General features: G+C 32.2%; 2 protein-coding genes across 13 annotated transcripts in view; one reads left to right on the top strand and one right to left on the bottom strand.

Annotated features, from left to right (window-relative positions):
• LOC143255938 (EF-hand calcium-binding domain-containing protein 4B-like) overlaps positions 1–3,839 on the top strand; it is a 59,677-nt gene extending 55,838 nt beyond the window's left edge. For all 9 annotated transcript variants that reach the window (XM_076512389.1, XM_076512394.1, XM_076512392.1 and 6 more), the window contains 2 exons: positions 2,027–2,103; positions 2,727–3,839. In XM_076512389.1, the coding sequence (XP_076368504.1) occupies positions 2,027–2,103; positions 2,727–2,808 (159 nt within the window). In that variant the 3' untranslated portion in view covers positions 2,809–3,839. The remainder of the gene's footprint in view (positions 1–2,026; positions 2,104–2,726) is intronic.
• Positions 3,840–3,916: 77 nt separating this feature from the next.
• LOC143255937 (uncharacterized) overlaps positions 3,917–23,623 on the bottom strand; it is a 46,057-nt gene continuing 26,350 nt past the window's right edge. For 3 of the 4 annotated variants that reach the window (XM_076512382.1, XM_076512385.1, XM_076512383.1), the window contains 15 exons: positions 22,128–22,220; positions 21,150–21,281; positions 19,842–19,955; positions 18,086–18,168; positions 16,984–17,086; positions 16,481–16,538; positions 16,041–16,135; positions 14,604–14,756; positions 14,248–14,404; positions 12,738–13,737; positions 11,693–11,976; positions 10,610–10,729; positions 8,468–10,063; positions 8,098–8,162; positions 3,917–7,811 (listed from right to left, as the gene is read on the bottom strand). In XM_076512382.1, coding sequence (XP_076368497.1) covers positions 6,531–7,811; positions 8,098–8,162; positions 8,468–10,063; positions 10,610–10,729; positions 11,693–11,976; positions 12,738–13,737; positions 14,248–14,404; positions 14,604–14,756; positions 16,041–16,135; positions 16,481–16,538; positions 16,984–17,086; positions 18,086–18,168; positions 19,842–19,955; positions 21,150–21,281; positions 22,128–22,220 — 5,334 coding nt within the window. In that variant the 3' untranslated portion in view covers positions 3,917–6,530. The remainder of the gene's footprint in view (positions 7,812–8,097; positions 8,163–8,467; positions 10,064–10,609; positions 10,730–11,692; positions 11,977–12,737; positions 13,738–14,247; positions 14,405–14,603; positions 14,757–16,040; positions 16,136–16,480; positions 16,539–16,983; positions 17,087–18,085; positions 18,169–19,841; positions 19,956–21,149; positions 21,282–22,127; positions 22,221–23,623) is intronic. The other variant, XM_076512384.1, reaches the window with a different exon arrangement.

Genomic DNA, 23,623 nt, shown 5'->3' with positions numbered 1-23,623 from the left:
TGAACAAATTGGTTAAAAAAAAGTAACACTAATTTAAAAAATGTGCGGTTTAATACAATTAGTACAAAAACCCTAAAGGGCAAAAGAAACAAATATTGTGCAAGGCATCAGACGTGAGGGTTCTTCAAAGAAATTTGCTAGGAGGTTAGGGTATTCGACTCGGAATCTTAGGGTCGATGTTCGAATACCCGTCACACTAAACATGTTCTCTCTTTCAGCCTTATAACCTTACGGTTTATTCCACTATTTGTTAGTAAAAGAACAGCCTAAGTGTTGGTGATGGGTGGTGATAGCTATCTGCCTTCCCTTTCCCTTTAGTCTTTCACAATTAAATTATGGACGGCTAGCGCAGATACCCCGCGTGTAGCTTTGCGTGAAATTTGAAAACGTAAACCAAACCTTTGAATAAATACGGTAATATTATTAAATAAAGAACTGGTATTAATCCATTCATTATTATTGGTAATTCCATTGGATGAAATGAAAAATTAAAGGCTTTTAAGCTATAACAACAGAAACTTTCTATATCGGTAATGTTAACACTACTCTTCCTGTTTCTAAAATACCTGTTACACGATCCATCCAAGTTTACGAGTGGTCAACAGGTGGAGTCATTCCGGAAACCGGTGATTTAGGGTTATTTCGATAAATATCGACGCGTAAAGCTAGGCACAACTTCTAAAACAAAAACATGTATAAAATTAATGCAAATATAACATGGAGAAAACTATATGGATTATACTATTGTGATACCACACTGAGCATTATACCACCCTTCGTATATTCACTCTTTACTGTAAAAATGATATTTTTCATTTGATAATCACAAGGTAAATCATCTTGTAATGCATTGTGAATCTACTTCAACTCTAACCCAGCATCTTTGGGTTTTGATGATGTCACACAATACTAAAACTAATGATTTCTTATATATGATTCCAATACTACTTTTAAAAGATAATAATACTGTTGTGTTATTGTTTTATGTTTCGCTGTCAGTGTAGTAATCCATTGATAAATCTCAGATTCGGCTGTTATGTCAAATCGGTTGGAATATCTTAGATTCTTTTTTTTATCCGATGTGGATCTGGTGCTTAGTTTAATCGCTATACTTAAACTATCACAACCACACCTAGAACATTTCACGTGTATTTCAATGATACACTGTTTTACTTTACATTTACAAGTTATCTTCTTCATGTTGGCTCTCGTGGTCTCAAGTCAAGTCCAGCAACCTAGACCTCGAAAATAGTGCCAAATGTCTTTGTTTTTTGTCTGATCCGAACCTTTCCGGAATGACTATCTCTTCTTTTTTTTAATCCACATGAATATGCTGGACTAGCTGGTTTTAGAAAGCCTCATCAACAATTTTAATGTCATTCAATAATTCCTGAATATTAGTTCTTTGTGTCAGGAAACACACACAGCACTTTTTAATGACAGTGTAATTCAACAATTACCACTATCACACATTAAATGAATTTGTGTGAACCATGTACTTGTTATTTGATAATATATGTGTGAATTTTGTTTAACATGTCTTCCAACAGATAAAGGGAATTTCAACTGGAAGTAAGTCCAGACCACAAGTTTCAGACTTGTATATAACTGGAGTAGTATTTTCATACATTGCATATTTTACCAAGAAAGAGAAAAGTAGAGTATTATACACCAGTTACTCTTATATATAGAGAGAGTAGATTCTAATATCGAATTATCAAGGATTTCAAGACACATCCCAACAACTATATACACCAGACTTCATTACAAGATTATATCACCAAAAAAGAAGACACAGTATACGGATTTGGGTATTAACATCGCTAATCGAACATTCAAGTTTTAAAGTTTTCAACAGAACGACACTTTCAAATAGGAAGCTACAAAGTATCTTTACTCAAGTACTAATATCAAAAATGAGCTCTGTTACAATGCCTACTTTCAGCTTACTGGATACAATATAATTTGTTCATCACTATGTTACGTCGTAAATAGATATCGTATACTGAATCAGTATTTATTTCAGGAATTCGATGCCTTATTTTACGAAACAAGTGCCAAATCTGGAATAGGAGTAGAAAATGCAATTCGAGGAATGAGCAGGTATTTGACATAAAATCCTTAAATATATTTTAATGACGATGTTGTTTTTGAATTAAGCACATAGATACACAATAAACTATTTGTGCTCTGCCCACCACGAATATCGAAACCCTGTTTTGAGTATTCCAAGTCTGCAGACAAATCGCTGTGCCACTTGGGGGCGTATTCTAATGGTATAATTTATTTTTTCTTTCATACAAAATTTTGATAAATTGGTTGAAAACTATTGTTCGTTTTGGCTCTTTAAAATATATTCAAAATCGATAAATTTTGTTCCATGTAATCGATTGCTTCTGTTTCATGTAGTTAAAAAACCAACCTTTCTTGAAATTATTTGTTTAATATCCTGCTTTGTGCATACTAATATACTGAATTATGAATTAAAAGCATTACAAAGACATGAGTTGTTCTATATTTTAATTAATTTCTGCCCTCGATTTGACAGCACAAGTGGATATAAGTTAAAATATGGTAATATTAGAGTTACGATTATCATAGTTAATTAAATACACCACGTATTTTTCACTAACGTTGCAATTTCAAAAAAAAAATTCGATTCTGTAAAATAAGAACATTAATACAATACAGATATTAAAGACTGGAATCTGAATGTTTTTTTCTAGTCTTCTACGGGCACGAGAAGATGAAGAGTTAGAACGAGTCTTGCGACTTCAAGAAGATGCAAAGAAGAAAAAATGTTGCTAATATCAAACCTTAACTGCTGACATATCTGTTGAAAATTATGAATTTATTGTTAAAAAGCTGGCATCTCGCTGAATTAAATGTCGAGATGTTTAAGTTGCTTCCGAAATAAGTTAATTGTATGTCCCATTTTTAGTTCCCAGTTTGAGCCTTAGACAATCTTTTGGAAACATTTATTTGTTACTATTACAAAATATCTGTTGAGAAAATCAATTATCGTGCTATAAAATGGATGTTACCAAACTTTTTTTTTTTTTTTACAACATCTTCCTCTAAGAACTGTATGAAGATTATTAGTTTATAAAGACTATTTTGATGAAAAATCTTAATAAATATGTGGTTGTTGGAAATAAACATTAGTGCAATATTTCATTTTAAATGTATAGTATTTTATAACAGTTAAGTAATTTTTACTCTTCCACTTTATTTTTAGCTGTAAATTTAGATACAAATTCGTAAAAGCTTAATTTGTAGCTATCATATCTACAAGTTCTCAAATTTTGTTAGCATTATCCTTCAAACCGTTTCAACATTACGCTTTAACATTAATTGTAGCAAGTTATAAAACTGTTGAGACGAGTAGCTCCACATTAAATAAAGCCTTAATTTCGATTACAAAGCGGAAGCTATTACAAATATAAATCAAATCGTGCAACAAAGTTCACAAGACACCATCGGCTAACCTGCAGCTTAACCAATGTTCTATAATTTAATTTTCTCTTAATAATTATAGTTCTTAACAAGAATATATCAAAACTAAATCTAGCTTTCTTCCAATAACTATACAAACGTAAATATTGTTAGAAACTGAAACACTTGTGTGCTCAGTTTATTAGCGTTCAAATTTATACTATTCTATATTACTGTAGGTGTATGGGAAGTCAGATTTTAGAGGAAATTAGTGGTAATATGGAAAATGTGTAATTTTAAAGATAAGGGCGGTATTTTTTCGGTAAATGGAAGGGTGCAAATTACGTTTATTAAATGTAGTTTTTTGTATGTATTTAAAGACAAATAAAAAACCTTTCTAAAAATATTCGAATTTCCACTTTTAACTTTGTTCTTCAAAGTCGGCCCCAAGTAGCTCAGTCTTCCTTTCAAAATAATTTATGTTTCACACAATAGGCCAAGTATGAAATTAATTTTTGTGTTAAAGCAAAATAAGATAATTAATGTTTCAAAATACATCTTTTATTCGCGACCATGTTTTTGACAATAAAGACGTCATCAGGTGAAAGCATGGTCGTAAATAAATTATATACTTGCGAAACATACAATTGTTATTTTCCTAATTTCTGCAGTTATGGGAATTCACTAACTACCGACGAGATCAAGTGTCAATTATATAAACTTTTGTGTGTTCGCGTGTTTTTTTCTTATAGCAAAGCCACATCGGGCTATCCACGGAGCCCACCGATGGGAATCGAACTCCTAATTTTAGCGTTGTAAATCTGTGGACTTACCGCTGTATTAGCGTGGGCCTTGGGGGTTCGCCTAAACAAAACTAAACGAATTGTGAAGATAGTCTGAGTTATGATTTTTTTGTTACGAAGAGTGAAGAAAAACATTCATGCACAGCTATATAGAATTTCAATATTTCCTCGTTCTAATTATGGGATGGTGCTACTCGTGGTCAAATAATAAAACAAAATTAGTTTATCGATTTATTTGCGGAAATTTAAAGAAAGCGTATTTTAGTATAATAATAAATAGTTGACATGTTTGTTTCGAAATAAAATAAACAGCTACAAGTAATGTTATATACATGTGTTTGTGTTAAATTAAGTTTTTTACAACTTCTTTTTAATAAGAAACGGTAAATACAAGATTTTTGATTGATTGATTGAACTACAAAGCTACATAGTGGAGTACCTTTGCTTTGTTCACCAAAGGCACCGAAATTCAGTTTCTAACGTTGTAAGTCCGCAGACAGGCCGTTGTGGCGCCAAACATGCTCGCCCTTTCAACCTTGGGGCATTATAATGTGACGGTCAATCCCACTATTCGTTGGTAAAAGAGAAGCCCAAGAGTTGGCGGTGGGTGGTGATGACTAGCTGCTTTCCCTCTCGTCTTACCCTGCTAAATTAGGAAAGACTAGCGGAGATAGCTCTCGTATAGCTTCGCGCGAAATTCAAAAACCGACAAAACGTGCCCTTATGATACTAAGGGCTGAAATATTTCAGACAATACTGAAACATTGCGGGTTCTTAAAAAAGCCGGGAAAAGTATTTTTACATTCAAATCAAATATTTATAGTTCCTATTAAATTAGAAAGTGAAAAATTGTTTTAACTTGTCTATCCTTACCAGCACCAAATTTCATTTTCACCACTTGACTAAACATTAAATTAAAATTATATCGTTTTTTGTTTGATTTCTATGCCTAGATAAAAACGTAATTCATAAAATATATGAAATTTCTGTAGAACTAAACATTGATTTTAGTACAAGTCCATAAGAATTTTACCAAAGTTGTACAAGCTATATTTTTATTCATCTACTTCAAAACAAATTATTTTTAAAAATGGAATCTTCAATCCAGTAATACAGCGACTAGAATGTGAGAGAGGACATTTTTTTGAGTACATTTCTGTGAAAAAAGTGCCATCATTCAGTTCAGAAGATTGTTATACGTTAGAAAAAATGTCACTACTTTGAAATAATTTATACAATTTAATACTACAATTGTTTAAAAAAAATCGTTTTCTGGTGGAGTAAAATATTTGCTTGCGAAGTTATTTTAAAATCACGGTACTCAATTTATTTTAATAATCCCATAACTCGACCTATTGATTCGTGTTCATTCGAAGCACTTTGGTTAAACAAATTTCTTAAATGCGTAAAATGTGCTTGTACTTATTGACATTAATAGCTTCTTGTAGGTTTTATACACTATATCTGCAATACTTTGTCACCAACAATTATTGCACTCACAATCAGCTGGATACTAAATTAACTGCTTTTGTCAAATACCGTTTCTCTCTGAAGGTAATACTGAATTTTGAAAATAATAAAAATAATTTCATAACAGTTATACCGAGTAATACATGAAAAAATTAGCGTCTATGAATTCAGCAACAGTAATGAATTTTAAGGCAACAAAATAATTCATACAGAACTTACGCTGACGACTTATCGCTATACCTTCGATCATTAGCGTATTTGTAACGTAAAACAACATTTGAAACCATTAAAAGCTTAGAATTGTTTATTACCACAAACAAACAATCAGCAGCAAGGTTCTGCTATGTTAAAAAAATTCTAGTCAGATGGAAAGTGATTGCTTGTTCTACCTCAGTATTTACATTTTATGAAACAAATGTATAAATTACACTGTTTGGATGGAATAAAAAATAGGCTTGTTGTCGCTTTAAAAAACACTTGCGTTAAACAAAGAACAAATTAAAGGAAAAAAACAATAAAAAATGGAAAAGGTACTTTACAATGTGAAATTTGGCACTATACTGAAAATACTAAACTTGGTAACATGAAAACACAATTGAAAGTTTCAACAGAAGTGGAATGTTAAGTATGGACCTCAGAGTCCTATAGTGACTCCTCTTGATAATTAAACAAAATCTAAGAAAAATTACTGATTAAAATGTAAGCATATCAAACATTCGTTTCTGTGAATTTACATAAAAAAATAAGATATTTGAGATATCATACCAAACAAAGCTTACACACACGTAATGAATTACTGAGTATTCAAAGTTATGTCATCTACTAGCCTGCTTTAAACCTTGACATATAGAACGAACAGTCAGGGCAATAAACACCAGGTGACGGAACTGTCTTCTGATGACATAGATTACAGATGTACGAATCAAATGCACTTGAAATACGTTGTCCAAGATCGTTGTCGCTCGTTTTATCATCAGTTTTTAAACAGCTATGTTCAGCAGAATTTACAATAAGTGGACCAACCAAGGATGTTGTTGATCTTTCTTGCAAATGTTGTTTGTAAACACGTTCTAAAAGAGGATTTGGAAGATGTTCGTACTCTTCATCATCTGCGCATGCCACTAAGATAACTTGTTCTGAAAATGTCACACTCTTTTTTGAACCTGGCCTTTTCTTTAAAGTCACAGCTGACTTTGGGTCTTTAAAACTAACTCCACCTAAGAAGCTTGGTTTCAATTGTTCAGACTTAGTCCCTATTTCATTGCACTTTTGGTCATTTAATAACAAGGTTGTAAAATCCTCTTGAGTTTCTATAAGAGTTCTTGGATAGTTTGAAACACTTTCACGCAGAGACACTGTATTGTTCTTTTCCACACCAACAGTTTTCATCTGTGTTTTATGCTTCAATTTTCCAATTCTCTGTATTGTAGTTTCATAGTCAGGTGGGTGCTGTGGTTGTTTAGATTTTGAAGAAAACTGCATTTCTACATAATCAGGTAAATGCTTGGATTGTTCTGATTCTGAAGAAAACTGTGACACATTTTCTGAAGACTGAATGTCTTTACAAGTATCCACAAATGGAACAATATTAGTGGAACAAGAAACCTTCCATTTCTTATCTTCATCCATGTCAAGATGGATATTCTGCACTTCTGATGATAATAGAATAGATTTGTTTAATGGATCAGGGAACATATTTTGGGAATAAATTGATGTATCTGTATCTTGGACAGCATCAACACCAAGATACCTTTGGACACTTGTCTTCTCTGGTAGATCAACACCAAGATACCTTTGGACACTTGTCTTCTCTGGTAGATGTGATTCAATTGTAGAAGAATTTAAGTTACTCTGTTCAATAAAACTGTTGTCCTCATAACATGGTGTATTGCTTATTGTGTTAACAAAATTTTTTCCACTCTTCTCCTTCACTGGTTTCTGATTCAAAACAAATTCAAATTTTGAAGTTAAGTCCTTTACTGAATAAGTTTTTATTTCTTCCACTTCACTGTGACTTTCATCAGAAGTGTCTGTGTTTGGAAGATTCTGAACATTTAGCTTCATATCTGCATGTGAGTGACAACATTCAGAAGTCAATTTTATCTGTAAAATTAGAGAACAGGAATATTATTTTTCTAGTAACAGATACAAAACAGTCAGGTACTTCGCAATCCATGAAATATATGTATATATAAGACAGATAAAAATAAATATATCTTTTTCAGAAAAGTACACATACATCATAAAGTAGTAAATCTACAATAAAACTGCTGAAATCCATATAACAAAAATATATTCCTGTATCACTAAACATATTTTCTGACTAACAAAAACATCTTGAAACAATTATAAATAGAAGTAAGAATGAAATGGATATTTGTTGTTTTACCTGATTTTGTTCCTTATCAACAAAGTCCATGTATGTTTGTCTCTGGGAGAGAGCACAAGTATTTCCTATTTATTGAAAATAACAAACTTCTTGTGATAAACTTACTGATACTGTTCGTTCTAATATTGTAAGCCTATATTATTATTATTATTATAAATTGAGGTAATTATGCTATAATTTGTTATTGGAATGCCATTTTGTTTAAGATAGGTAGATACATTTATAGGTAAAAACAACTGACATCTGTTAAATGTTTCAACAGCATTCTCCAATACTGAAAAAAAACAATAATGCTAAGTAATAGTATTCTGACACAATATATTCAAAATTAAACCACTTTGTGAAATAATTTTTAAGAAACTCATCTTACCCGACGTTATTGTTTCTGCCAATTTATTTGCTTCTTCTTTTGGATGGGTCTTTTGCATCATCTGGAACTGTTTGTTTTCAAGGTCTTGCAGATATGCCTTTTCTGTCTGAGACTGACTTAATGATGCATTATCTATAACTTCTTTCACTCCTCCTTTCTTTATTGTTTTTTCCAGTAATTCATCAGGTGTTGTTTTGTTATGTCTTGCCGACTGAAGCATTTGGTCATGCCTGGCTTGAATTTTTCCTAGAAACGTATTCGTTACTTGAACAGTACTGTCCTGTTGTAACAGGGGATCAATGTCAGTTTGAACAGAATGCTGTTGAAATTCATTTTTTATATCGTCTTGGTTTGGTGGTAGTTTTGTTGATACACTATATGTAAAAGAAAATGGTAGTTTCACATATTGGGTTTCCCGGTTCAGTGTAAAGTGGGATATATTACGAGAATGAATGAGAAGCATGTGATCTGGTGGAACAACAGGAAAATCAATATTATCTTGAGCATGGTTGTTGGTCAAATCACAAGTAGGTTTAAAAGGTACTCCTTCCACTTGAGGTGGATTTACTTTCACAAGTGATCGCTGATGATGGTTGTTCTTTTTTATAAAGGCACAATGGGGTTGATGAAAACCTCTACTTACTTGGGGCACCTTGTTGTCTAATGTGCTGTCAGATTTCTTTTTCACATCACAATCTTGAGAATTTGGAGGAGACATTTGAGCTACTGCACAATCATCAAATAAATGTGTTATAGATTCTCCTTGACCAAGGCCTTCTCTGAGGTCAGGTAAGCTACGATTCTTCCTCCGGAAGAAACCACTTATAAGCTTTCTTCGAACTTTATGTTGCTTTCTGTTACATTGTTCACTCGTCTGCATAAAACTGTCTTCAGGTTGTTTTGCAGCATGTGCGTTTGGGAACAATTGCCATGACCAAGTCTTATCTGGAGAGGTTTTCTTGCCATAATCCTTATTTCTATTAGAGTAGTTATGAACATTTGGTTTAGTGGAAAGAATATTATAGTGTGAAATCTCTTGTTTTTTCCATGCTTGTACTTTAAATTCAGGTGTTGTTTTAACTGAAGAAACTTTCTTTGAAATAGATTCTCTATTATTCATCTGACCAATTACAGTCATCTGATCTGTCACTTGATTAATAATATCAGCTTTAATTGTTTGCTTTTGTTTCTCAGTAAAATCTCTATATACTTGATTTTCATCTTTGCTTTTAGGGGAACGTTTATGCTTGTTACCTCTCTTTGGAAGTGTAGCATATATTTCAATTGTTCTCTCACCATTTAAGTTAAATGCATTCACATTCTTATTTATGCTTGAGCTGTCTTTGCCTCCTTGTTGACTATGACGTCTTAATGAACCATCTATACTTCTCTGTCGACTATCTTGATTAGACTGCCAGCTGTGGTGGCCTTCCAAAATGGATAGATCTTTTTGTTTCCTCCTTTCCTCCACCTCTGGTTCATTCAAGCGCTTATGAAGGTTGGATGATCTCATCACACAGAAGCTATGTTTCATCTTTGCAGAGACCAAAGATTGTGTGTTGTTATATGGAGCATCCATAGCAACTCTTGCTTTTGCTGTAACAAAATTTATTAAAGATTTTTTTTTAAAAACTGCATTGGTTAAATGCAACAATATTTACCAATCATTTAAAGGGTTAATAGCTAAACAAAACAAAGGTTTCCTACACAAACGTACTAGTTAGCAGTTTTAAATACCAATACATAAGTACACATTTACTACTGAACAGTACAAAAATGCAAAATTTGTAAATCTAAGAAGCTATGAATGAAAATAAAGAATAATGTAGAACAATATGTAAACCACATTGTATTTACTATATCCAGTGATGATAAGGCTTTCTGCTCAATATGAGGGCTTATAAGGTTGGCTGGGATACAAGAGACACAGAAGTTGGGAAAACACTACACGTTATTCAATTGTGTGAACACTCTTTAATGCCAGTGGTGAAATGTGGAATTTATCAATTCTAAATGATAACAGATAATAAGCTATACCTTACTTAATATGACATAAAAATATCTTGGCAACACATACAGACACGTGTGTGGGGAATGGGGTGCAACTAGATGTTACAAATTAAATAATAAAATGTTCTCTACCTGCTGCTGAGTCACTCAGCATGGCAGCCATCACTAGATCACCTTCTTTCTCTTTCTCATGGGACTTCATCAATAGGAGATCAGCTTCAGCACATACTTTGTCACAATCTTCTCTCAAGACTGGAATAAAAACAGCATTTTCAAATTTCACTACGAAGTTTTTAACATCTTTCTATAAGCTAACAAAATATGTATAGAAATTTCTTGGAACAATGTCATCTCTTCAATAAGTAAAATGTACTTCAACTGTTAATGATACAATCAAAAGTGAATATTACTACTCAGTTCCTAAATTTCTATATATATAAAATAATAAAGTTCACACACAGAAATCAGATTCAATAAAATTATGATTTATTCAATAATTACTATACTTTTACTTTTTTTTCATATTTAATATATATACTATTTTGATAATAGACATAAATGTTTTTGTAACTATTTGCTAATACCAAATTAGGATATTTTTAATCAGACTTTCAAAAAAAAAATACTATTTCTGCTGATGATACACATGTAAAGCTTTTAGACCAATAAAGCTAGAAATAAAGATCAATACTCATGATGTGCACACACACACACCTTTATGCTAAAATAACAAAAAATAAGATTTTATTAAATACTCCTTCTACTGGTTTCTTTCAGATGGATAAATTTTCCAAGATTAAGCAAATAAAATCCTTCAAAACCAAAGTATCAAAATCAGTGATGACAAGAAAACCCACTTGTAGAGAAAAATATATATGTAAATATGGCTGGTTTGGGTTAAGAAAAATTTTTATGTATAGGAGTGAACAACGTTTTGACCTTCTTCAGTCATCATTAAGTTCACAAAGAAGGAAAGAGGTAACTGACTGATAGATGACCACAAGTTTGAAGGGGGTTATGTAACTGAGTGTAGGAATGTTACTGTACAAAAATATTAATTTATTGTTGTTTGAAATCATATAAAAGAAAGTATCACTATTAGAAGATAATATTTACTGAGTGGAAATGCTTCCTTGTTTACTAATCAAACACCATAAAATAAGACAAACATTTTCTACTTTGTGAAGCTTACTCAAAATAAACGAACATTTTTACCTTTAGTCTTTGACTTATGTCCACTAAGATGCCTAGACTCGGAACCAGCTGACATCAGGCTTCCAGTAACTTGCAACTTTGTTTGCAAGTCTTTAGGTATCTGGATCAGGTGAGTGTCTGATGAAACAGGTGAGCCAGAGACAGAGGGATAGCTATCAGTGCTGGACAATGAAAAAGAGTCATAACCTTGGTCAGGCAAAATTCCAACATTCATGTAATTATGCTGACAACTTCTGGTATTGTCTGTAGCATTCTGATGACCAATAGTATTACTGGTTGCCAACCTGTTAAAAATATACAAGTTAGTTTGGCATTTTATCTTTCTTGTTAAATAACTAATCATCATGAGTCTGGTCTCATTATAGTAACTTGCATTAACACACATAAGACCTGTTTATTTAACATTTAATACCTTCTCTTTTGTGCTTTAATGTAAGTGCCTTTATGTTTACAAATGCTTGAAAACAAATTTTAATAGAGTTAGTCTCATTTTTAAGTATTTGTGAAGGACAAAGTGTAAAAATAAACATAATTTGTTTTGGTAATTTATAGCTTTAACAGTAATTCATGGAATACATGAGTTGAGCACAGATGAAATGAAACTAAGGTATATTATAAAGGTACAGCAAGATTAACTGTTACACTTATGGCATGCCCACATATGAAGTGCTGAGAGTATTCAGTGCCCTGTCACAGACTCAAAACTTTGACCCACTGGTTCTCAGCTTGACATACTAATCACTAGGACATGACCAAAACTATACAATAAAAACGTATTATTCTTTATTTTTCAAAACTCATTTTATAGTTCTAAGATAAAACAGATAATTCAAAGCTAAATAGAAATAGAATATTTCTCATAAGTTTTTAATAATTTCCTCCTTCAACAACTAGTTATTTTTATTGAAAATAACCATAAAAGTATTAATCATAATTAGCTACATTACACTAAATTATTCAGCATATTATTTTACACAGTTTACCACAATTAAAGCTAAGTCTATTCAAACTTTAAATTTTCTCATATTTTTTTATAATCACTCACTTTTTATTTCCATCAGCATGGACATATGGAGTATCAGAAGTGGAACTACTGCATGAACTTCCACTATTACAATCACCACTCCAGTTTCCAGAGTCTCGTCGTCGAAGAACATTAACTGTACCACCAAGTTCCCCTTTCAGATTAGCCATTTTATTAAAGGTATTTCTGGCCTGTATATTATCAAATGATTCCAAACTACTGGCACTGTGTAGGTTTCCAGTAGCAGAATGAGAGTTTTCATTTAATATTCTTAGTCTCTTTAGTTTCTGAGCATTTAGCACACTTTCCACTGTTTTTCGGTTGATGTAGGTCTTGCAGTCTATTATATTATCACTGGCATTCCCCAAACCACTTGCTTCTTGGCTTTTGGTTTCTGTGTTTGATAAGAACTCTCTGATATTTGATCCACTGGGAGACTCATCAACAGTAAGATGCAAACCACAGGATTGTCTCCAACCATTGGACTTACTGGTGTTATCACTTAGTGTGGATTCATTGGTGAAGTTGTTTGAAGTCAAGTGATTACTTGTGTTATCCAAAGAGTGGTTAGAGAGAATAGAACCTTGAGATTCTGCAACACTACAGGATTGCAAAGAAGAATTAATATTAATCCAATGACTCAAGTCTTGTTGACCTGTAGGATTCTGAAGACATTTGGAAAGGTGGAATGGTACACCACATTTACATTTTAAAGGAGATAAACAATCCTGATGTAAGTGTTGCTGTCTAGATTCAATTGAATAATAACTGGGCATTGTCAGGTTTTGAGATGAACACATTGTACACTGATTGGAATGTAGTAATGTACAATTAATTAGGTTTGACTTTAGAATACTTTCATTTTGTTCATGTGAGGTCTTTGTTTGAATACTGCCACCATCTTGATAAGGATATTCCCAAGACAGTATTCGACCTTTTGTTTGAGAAATGTCACTCACAGTGTTGCATATAGATGTTCCAGCTTCTGAGACTATTACACCAGTATGGAAATGACCAGAACCTATAACGAAATAAAATTAATAATAATTTAATTTTGTCTTTCTTTTTTAGTTATTTAGTTGCAATAGCATAAAATAACTTTTCATAAATTCAAAACAGCAGAATATTCTTGTTTATTATCAGTTGTCCTTATGAGCATGTTATTTGAATATTTTATACAACAAAACATAATAAAAATCAAAAATAATTCATATAATTGAAGTTAATAAAATGGAGCACAACATACAAATATATTTCAAAATACTAACTGTTGTTAATGAGGTATGTACAGAAACCTATTAACCTGAGATTTAAGATAGGAGCACCATTTGAATGTGACACTAAACATCTGGACCTCCTGACTTTACCAACTTTCATTGTTTTTGGCCTCACCTTCTGATTTGTGGCAACCATAGTGCATGTTTTTAACTATTTAGTATTGGTCTTACCTTTGATGTATCTAATTTTTTTTTTTTTTATATTACAGGTTTAACAGACTTTGGCATTTTACAATACTGAATATTATCTTTACCTTTCAGAGACTTGTGATTTTTGCCAACCATGATAATGGACTTTGGAGCTGTAGAACCAGAAACAGGAGATCCATTTTTATTAGCATACAACAGTAGAAGTGGCTGGAAATGCCCTCGTCTACACTTTTCAATCACTTGTTCCCACTTGGGCCCAATCTGTAAGAAAATATTATAGTAAAACTGCTTCCCAGCAGAATTGAATATACACAAAAATAACTTAAGGTTTTAGTTAGTATGTCCTGAAATGAACTTTCAAAGTTATAACATTTTTGAAGAACAATTGAGAAACACCAATCATCAGTAGACATTTTTAAATTGATTATATTTTATTTCATTGAAGGATGAGATGACAAACCTCATGAACTGTGGCATCATCAAAATAGATCCAAATTCCAAGTTTTGTGTGAAAAAAGAAGGTTGAGTAGTGTTTTCCATAATAAGTAACAATGCCAACAAGATGGTGAGTGGTATTGCTAGCCCACTGGTTATCAACAACAGAGTGAAACATCTAAAAAAATAAAATAAAATACTAAAGTTAAATTTCCAGTTAATAAAAGTTATTTTTTTTAGGTAACAAAAAACTTAAAAATGTGTCAAACTTAAATACTGATTGTGTCATGATAAAATACATAAAAATGAATATTCATCAAACACAAATGTTTAGAATCCTTAATATTAAACTATGTTCCATCAGGATGTCAAAACCTGGAGCCAGCCTTCTGTCTAACTAACAACTGCACAATTGCCTTTTACTGATTTTAAGGAATTTATTATGCTTAAACTGAAGCTGTAAAAATGTTAAAGATAACACATTGTTTTTGAAGTTAAGATTTAGCCAAATTTAAACTGTTGGCTCTACTAACCAGGCAGATACTTCATTTAATTAAGCTACAATGTTTAGAATCTGTCAAATTTCAGTTTTTATTGATATTAAAAAAGATAGAACTATTAAGGAACGACTGTGCTGCCAAATTCCATCCTTAATAACCAATAAAATGAAACAAGAGATCTGTAGTATTTGAAATATAATAGTTTAGTTTGCTAAAGCATAGTTGTAGGTTTGAATCGGCCTTATTTAAATTAATTTTTACTTTTTTAATAAAAATTCAAAACTACTTTTTACCTAATTTTTCTTGTTTTATTAGTTATCCACTTCAAAGAGACCATAAGAAAAAATACTGTATTAAGTGATTAACCTATAATTTATAGAATTAAGCATTTTAAATCTATGAAATGATGATAAAGAAATACTGAACAAAAAGTAAAATATCACAATAAAGATACTGATAACTCTAAATGTTAGTTATTTTTGTAATCCCTTAATCTAAACAAGCTATTATTTATTATTCACATTAAGATGTGTTACCATCACAGGCATAGTAGTAACATATTTAAGTGCGAATAAAAATTGTTACCAAAACTGGAATTAATCTTCTATATAAGAGAAAAGTAATTTCAAAATATTCTTCCCACACTAAATAGAATTTCCTAGATATAATTAATGAAACATTTGTACCAATTCACAAATGTTTTATTAGAGATACATTGTGGGTCTCAAGTGTAAGCGCCTGGCAACACTAGCTGAGAAATGTCCCATCTATCATTAGTCTACCTTTTTTAAGATAAACAACATCATTTTATTTTTAAACATAAAAGCCAGTTGGTCTGCTAGAATACTGAGCTTAATAACATAAGCACACTATTTTGATGGTATAAACTTCAGTTTTTGATAAGATCCCTTTTTAATGGATTTCAGCTCTTTATAAACGCCCAGATATGACTGAAAACGTACCTCTTGTATTTTGAGAGCCATGCCAATAGACTTAAAAACCTCCAGTATATGTTCTAATGAGGGCCTTTCAGAGTCCCATACGAGACCAATACTCACTGAAATTAAAGATATATTTGTTCTTATTATAAAATTACAAAACATTACTTAATTTTCATGAATAAGCAAAATAAGTCTTGCTTTTAATACATATTAAAATAAATTACTAATATTGATAAAAAAAACTAGTTTGATTACACTACAAACTTTTCTCATGAGAGTCAAAAACTGATGTATAAATCTAACATCATAATATATCCTTTCAAATATTCTTAACCAAAAATAAAACGATAGGTTCAAGTTATAAATATTAATCTGCTTCTGGTAAGTATTCTATTACAGTGATACATTTTAAAACGACAATCATTAGTTTACTTCATCCAAATACTTCAAAAAAGACTCGCCGATTTCAGGATGGTTCATGAGAATTCGAGAAGTCTGTATTTTAGCCCCGCAAGCACCCTACAAAATAAAATTTAAAGGTTATTTCATGGGACTTATCAAACAAGTGGGTAAGTTTAACCCAAATCTAAAAGATGCATCACTCTATTTTGTAATAAAAACTAATATTTTAATGTAATTTTGATGTAAGCTTCAACTTCATTTGTTACAAATACGAATGTTGGGTATACGTACTTCACAAATATTTTAAATATCATCAATCGCATGGTTACAGAATGCAGACCATAAATTTGTACATTTCATAGAAATTTGGAAATTAATTGGTTCAAAAACGGTTAAATGTCTCAAAATAAAAAAATAATATATAACGTAACTTACGACTGTTGACTTTTCAAGCACATCGTAATATAGGTTTAAGTTAGTTTCCGAAGTATGTGCGTCACCTACAGTTTTATTAAAGAATTTGTTTCACATCAAGAGTTTCTGCGGTATGTAATTTACTCACTGGACAATCTCTTGTTTCACCCATTCCTCCAGCTTTTCTTAGTATGTGACCAAAGCTATCAACAGGATCTTTGTGCTGGTTTGTCAAGAATTCTGCTTGTGAGCTACAGAGATACACATTAAATTTATTCACACTTCTTTGTTCAATAAATTATATAACAACGTATATTCGATGGCTTTTACAAGGAAACTGCTTACAAAGATGTAAATATCTCTTAGACTTTCAATTCATGAAGTGCCATTTTAAGCGATCGCTCTTTTTGAAGTCAATAGAATGACTATCATACCCATTCTTCATTAATTCAATATTTTATATTTGGATGTGATTTTTCTCATATGTTGTCTTACAAAATGTTATTCGTTTTGGGAGAGCTGTTTAAAAGTTTTGATATTTTCGAAAACGAATTAAAATTGTGACAATTGTTGTTGTTGGTTTTTCATATTCGTTTTTTGAGCCGTCTTGTTTACAAAAGTACACAGTAACCTGGTTAATAATATGAAAAACAATATTAGGAAAATCATTATTTATATGTACTACGTTGGTAAAGTAAGATACATAATTCCATAAGATATTACTATCTGTCCTAAAACATAATTACTATGAGCTTTCCTGTTTAAATTCTATCTTCACTGAAACTCTGATAAACATATTCTTGTATTTTAAAACTTCGTAATAAAATTTTAATCGGTTTCACATTAACACTAAATTTAGTACATGGTTGTTTCTGGTTTCATTTAGTCCTTTTTTTTTTTACGGATCAATTTAAATATTTTGTTTTATTTTATATAATCAGTTTGGATTAGTATCTATGTGTCTAAAATGTTATTTTCTATTTTAATAGTGAAAAGAAAAAAATACATAGTAATGTTTCGAGATACAATTCACCAGCATACCAAATTGCAATGCAGTAAAATACTTTTGTAGTAATATTAACGATACGTCGCTTTATTTCAAATTCTAGTAAATTTAATTTTCTTTTTTTTTCTGCTGGTGATTAACCTTTACGAAAAAGGGCTTTTTTTAAAATATTAACTATGGCACATGAAAATTACGATAACTTTTAGTTATCAAATCAATTAATTATTCTGCGAATCACGCTTACCAAAGGGCAGATGTTGAAACGTAGTGCACCATTTGGGTGAACGACAACGGTTCTGAAGTGGCATCACATACATTACAAATAGCCTGTAAAAAAACAAGAAAATGAAACCAATATGTTAGTACCTCTAGATATTCTCGGATACAACCCTCCTCCAAAAAAAAAATTAAAAAGTAGTGAGAAACTCAGTTAACTAAATTATTTTCTTATACGTAAATGAAAAATGTCTGTCTTTTCAACTTTAAATTTTTGTTCTTTATTCTCTCTGGTTTACCAGCCAGGATGTGTGTTGAAGGGTTCAAGATACATAATGTATTATCACTGAAAACCTTCCGAGTTCTGGGTTGTGAGTGCATTATAAGAATGGCAGTCAATTCTATTTTTAATTTTAAGGTCGAATAAAACCTAAGAGGCGGCGGTTGCCGCTTAAAGAGTTTCCCTCTATTTTCATTTGGGACATACCTGTTACCGTGATTAAAATTATTTTTTATTTATTTATCACCAAATTTATTTATTAACGTGCGATCTATAAAAGTAAGTTATAAACAACAAAGACCTGAGATTTCGATTTTTCCATATATCATAAGTAAACTTTAATTTCCCAAATTTACAATTTAATAAAATTTCTATTTTTAGTAACTAATTTTCCATAATTCAGCTACGCAGAGTTCCAAAATTATAATTTTTTTTTATAACGCAAGTATTTTTTTACAAATCGGGAAGAAAAAACTTTTACCGATATAAAATTTATAACAAAAAAGAGAATACGTTTGGGTCATTTACACAACCTCTTGCTGCCATATCGACGAATTAATAATGTTGAAAATAAAAAAAACATAATTTTGAAGTGCACGCACAAACAAATACTAATAAAGAGAAGGCATGTCATGCGGCTTTTCACCGTTTAATAGTAGTGATGTATTTCTTACGGATTCTAAAAGGATCTAGGCCCGGCATGGCCTAGCGCGTAAGGCGTGCGACTCGTAATCGCGCTAAACATGCTCGCCCTCCCAGCCGTGGGGGTGTATAATGTGACGGTCAATCCCACTATTCGTTGGTAAAGAGTAGCCCAAGAGTTGGCGGTGGGTGGTGATGACTAGCTGCCTTCCCTCTAGTCTTACACTGCTAAATTAGGGACGGCTAGCACAGATAGCCCTCGAGTAGCTTTGTGCGAAATTTCCAAACAAACTAAAAGGATCTATAAACCTGGCCTGGCATAGTCATGTGGTTAAAGCACTCGAGTTGTAATCAGAGGGTCGCGGCTTCGAATCCCCATCACACCAACCATACTCACCCTGTCAGGCGTGGGGACGTTATAATTTGACAATCAGTTCCACTATTCATTAGTGAAAGAATAGCTTAAGAATTGGCGGGGGGTGGTGATGACTAGCTAAATTACACTGCTAAATTAGGGACGGCTAGCGGAGGTAGCCCTCGTGTAGCTTTGCGAGAAGTTCACAACAAACAATCGATAAAACTCTTACGCTGCCATTAATCTAGATAAATTTAAACCTATAGCCAGTTGTTGGGAAATGTTAAGCATGATAAAAGGTGACCAGTTTTCGATGAAAATGGTTCGCTTATATAAAAGTAATATGACGTTTTGAAGAAAAATGTTTATCATTTTCGGATTCAGTGCACAAGAATTACCTTAGAACATATAAAAATTTCAAAACAATAAAAACCATTGCAGGACTATGTTATCTAAAACAAACAATAACACTGGTATTAAGAATATAACACAGGGGTCAATAAAAACCTGTTCAACGAGAGCCATGGCAAACTTCTGGTGAGGAATACAGTGAGGAGAACTACACATGTCTTCTGACTCCTGATTGGCGATGTGGAAATGGATTTGCCTCAAGATGTTTTCCTTTAGAAAAAGAATGATAAAAGTTAAAAACTAACATATCATTACTGTAAAAAAATATTCGTTTATTTTAATAATTAATTTCAAATGAATGAGATATAAGTCTTTGTGATACCCAAAAATCTCTTTTCCTAGTAAAAAAATATAAAAGCTATTTTTAACGGTTTTCTCAAAAAACAAATAACAACATAAAATAAATTTCTCGTCATACTGAAAACACTCGATCTTTCAGTTTCTGAGGATGGATGGAGTATGACGAATGATATCTCTTCTATTCTTTTATTAACGAATAGTCCAACAGTTAGTTGTTGGTAGCGTTTACTAGTTGTCTGTGTGTTGTTGTTTTTTTATAGCAAAGCTACATCGGGTTATCTGTTGAGTCCATTTACTAGTTGTCTTCCCTCTAGTGTATCACTGCTAAACCAGAGATGCTATCCCTCGTGTAGCATTGTGCAAATTTCAAACCAAACCAAAATTCTGGGCATAACCGTGTCTGGTCTTTTGAATGTTTGGCTTAAAGCCTTTAAGACGTAACTTTTTGACATATTAATAAGATAATAATTTTTTTCTTTGATGGTCCATCGCACTTACGTTTTTATGCAACAAAACTTAACTTCGAGATGACTAAAGTATTATGTTGAAACAACAAATCTTAATTTTTAGAAAATAAAATGTTTTTGTTGATCACGGTAATCTACCCTTAGGACATCTTCCAAATGATTTGAATTATACTTTATATATGTTTTGAACATTTCCAATGATCAAAAGTATCTACATCCTTAGATATGATACCAATATTTCAGGGTAGCTCAACCTCTTTGCTACGGTTACTCTGCCTTCCGAGGAGAGAAAGATTGAAAAGTTATAATCTATTACATCACAACTTATTTGGATGGCACTTTATTCTTAATATTTATTTAAGAGCAAAGCCACATTAATTCATCTGCTGTATCCGCCGCAGAGAATCGAACTTCCAATTTTAACTTTATAAATCCGTAGCCTTACCGTTGTCCCACCTTTTTTATTAAAATTAATTTATGAGTAAATTATTTTAACCCATAAACTTTGAATTTAACCTGTGATTAATAATGAGTGCGCGGGTCGAGAGCGATACGTGAGTAATCAGTTGCACTACACTGCAGTCAGTTGCAACGTATTAAAATAAACGTAAAATGTAATCACATTATTTTCACTCACAAAACATTCTGCTGCATCGTCCATGCCTCCTATTTGAAAGCGCCTTTGATGGAAGGTTTCAGCTAAGGCATGCCTCAGAGCATCAGGCGGTAATGCTGACTCCTGGCTATACTGGAGTTGTGCAAACAGCTCCTGATGAGATATTGAAGAAATTCATAGTATGAATAATCATGGTTATTAATTTGTTTTATAAAAACTAAATTATAATTTGACAACCAGTTAGTTTGGTCCTTGGAAATATATCTTCATCGGAAAAGCTTCGAAGTCCAACCTTCAAGTTTGCTTTTAGAAACAAAGGAAAAAAGAAACAGATGCTTCGTTACATGAAAAGGAAACTCACTGAATACATTTCAAATGATATGATTAATATTATATGTTCTATCATTTATAATCATAATTTACAAATTATGATCACGTAACATAAAGCATGCTCACCAAGACCAATAAATCCAACGCTTAAAGTGCAGAGATTCTTCTATAGATAAAAAGGTTGCGTCTATACGGAAAACAGTGTGGATGACATATTGTACGATATTTTTTTACTTTCATTCCTATTTCTTTTTTCGAAATACTTCACAACTAAGATATTAAATGATCACACAGCACAAAGTGTGATTGCCAATGTGGTAAACCCAACCAAAATATATATCTAACGTTTATTGAAGTTTACTAACGAGTAGATGATTTGGTGAAGCGACGTCAATGGAGTTTGCCTTGGCAGGTAAAGGACCTACGTCAGAAGACTGACATGACATCTTAGGTTCTATATTAAACGCTTATAAACTGGTTTAATCTACACTTTACGGCCGGACTCATTTCACGATATTTCAACTATAGACCCATAATAACTCAGACGATCATTTCTACTTATATCGGATCTGAACCTACAGTTGAATATATGTTTAACATTAAAATTATTATCTGAATTAGTCTCAGGTGAAAATAGATATAAAACATGTTTCCAATATTATAACTTACTTTGAGCGCACAAAAGATACAACATTCAGCCATGCACGTGTGTCCACTGAGTTCTCGAAAACTACGACGAAATATATCCAAATGCCAAAGAACCTAGTAAGAAAAATATATATGCATTACCTACAAAATTATGTGATTCTAGATAACAAGAAACCCACTTGAAATAAACATTTGTCTCAAACGGCTAGTATGGGTATTAACACTTTTATTGATAAGCAGAGGACAACTTAACCTGAAGATGACCTAGGAAGGTCGAAACATTATTCTCTGCTCATCAATAAGTGTTAATACCCATACCAGCCGTTCTGAGATACAAATTCAGTGATTATCGAATTTCAGTTGTTCTTTCTGCAGTTTTTCTTTACAAAAACGTTCATATTTCAAAACGTGTTATTCGGGTGTTGTTAACCAACAAATATACTTTTTGCCTCATAACCTGTTATGTTTTCAACTAAAACTGGACGTGTTTGTAAAAAAGATGCGAATTTTCCAGTAAAGAAGAAAACGTTATGTGAAGCATAAGCGTAAAAATTTATATGGTTCATTATGCTATATTACCAGTTACTGAACAATAAATAATCTTGAAAACAAACACATTCGCCTAAATAATACAATGTGAAATGCTTTAATGATCATGGTAATAAACACTGAAACTTAAGACATTTAAGAAACAATTGACGATTCGTAATTTTCAACCTTACTGTCCCATAAAGACGCTCGACTCGCAATCTGAGAATTACGTCTTCGAATCCCTGTCCCACCAAATATGCCCTTTCAGCCTTGGGGACGTTATAAAACGACGACCAGTTCCACTATTCATTGGTAAAAAGTAGCCCAAGAACTGGCGGTGCATGGTGATCACTAGCTGCCTTGTCTTTCGCTACTAACCGAGGGGGGTTCGTTTCCCCTTGGCGGACTCCGCAGATAGCCCGATGTGGCTTTGCTATAAGAAAACGCACACTAAATAAGGAACTGCTAGCACAATAAAACAAACAACCCTAAAGATGACGTCCTTAAAATTATATTTTTGTACACCTCATTTGACTTTACCTATTCTTTATTTAATCTCTTACTTAGAGATTATTTAACAAATAAACAGTGTATTACTATTATATCAATGTTAGGAATGAAGACAATTTTTCAGCTTGAATTTCACTTGTAGTAAAATTCCAAAAAAATATTGAAATTTGAAACTCAAACCACAAAAGATTCGAACTTATTTCAAACAGGACTGAACCCCTGTTCGGCTGAAACTTCATTTCTTCGTAAAAGGTGCGTCTGGGAAATTCAACTAAACTTAGTAAGAAGTAAGAAACGATGTCTACTATTTAATGTTTCTCTTCGCAACGTCGGCCCGGCCCGGCCTGGCCTGGTGGGTTAAGGCGTTCGACTCGTAACCTGAGGGTCACGGGTTCGAATGCCCGTCGCACCAAACATGCTCGCTCTTTCAATCGTGGGGGCGTTATAATGTAACGGTCAATCCCACTATTCGTTAG

Source organism: Tachypleus tridentatus, chromosome 7 (assembly GCF_004210375.1).
Source record: "Tachypleus tridentatus isolate NWPU-2018 chromosome 7, ASM421037v1, whole genome shotgun sequence".
NCBI classification, from domain to species: Eukaryota; Metazoa; Arthropoda; class Merostomata; order Xiphosura; family Limulidae; genus Tachypleus; species Tachypleus tridentatus.
Note: the sequence above shows the minus strand (reverse complement) of the source record. Positions and strands in the feature narration are given on the sequence as shown.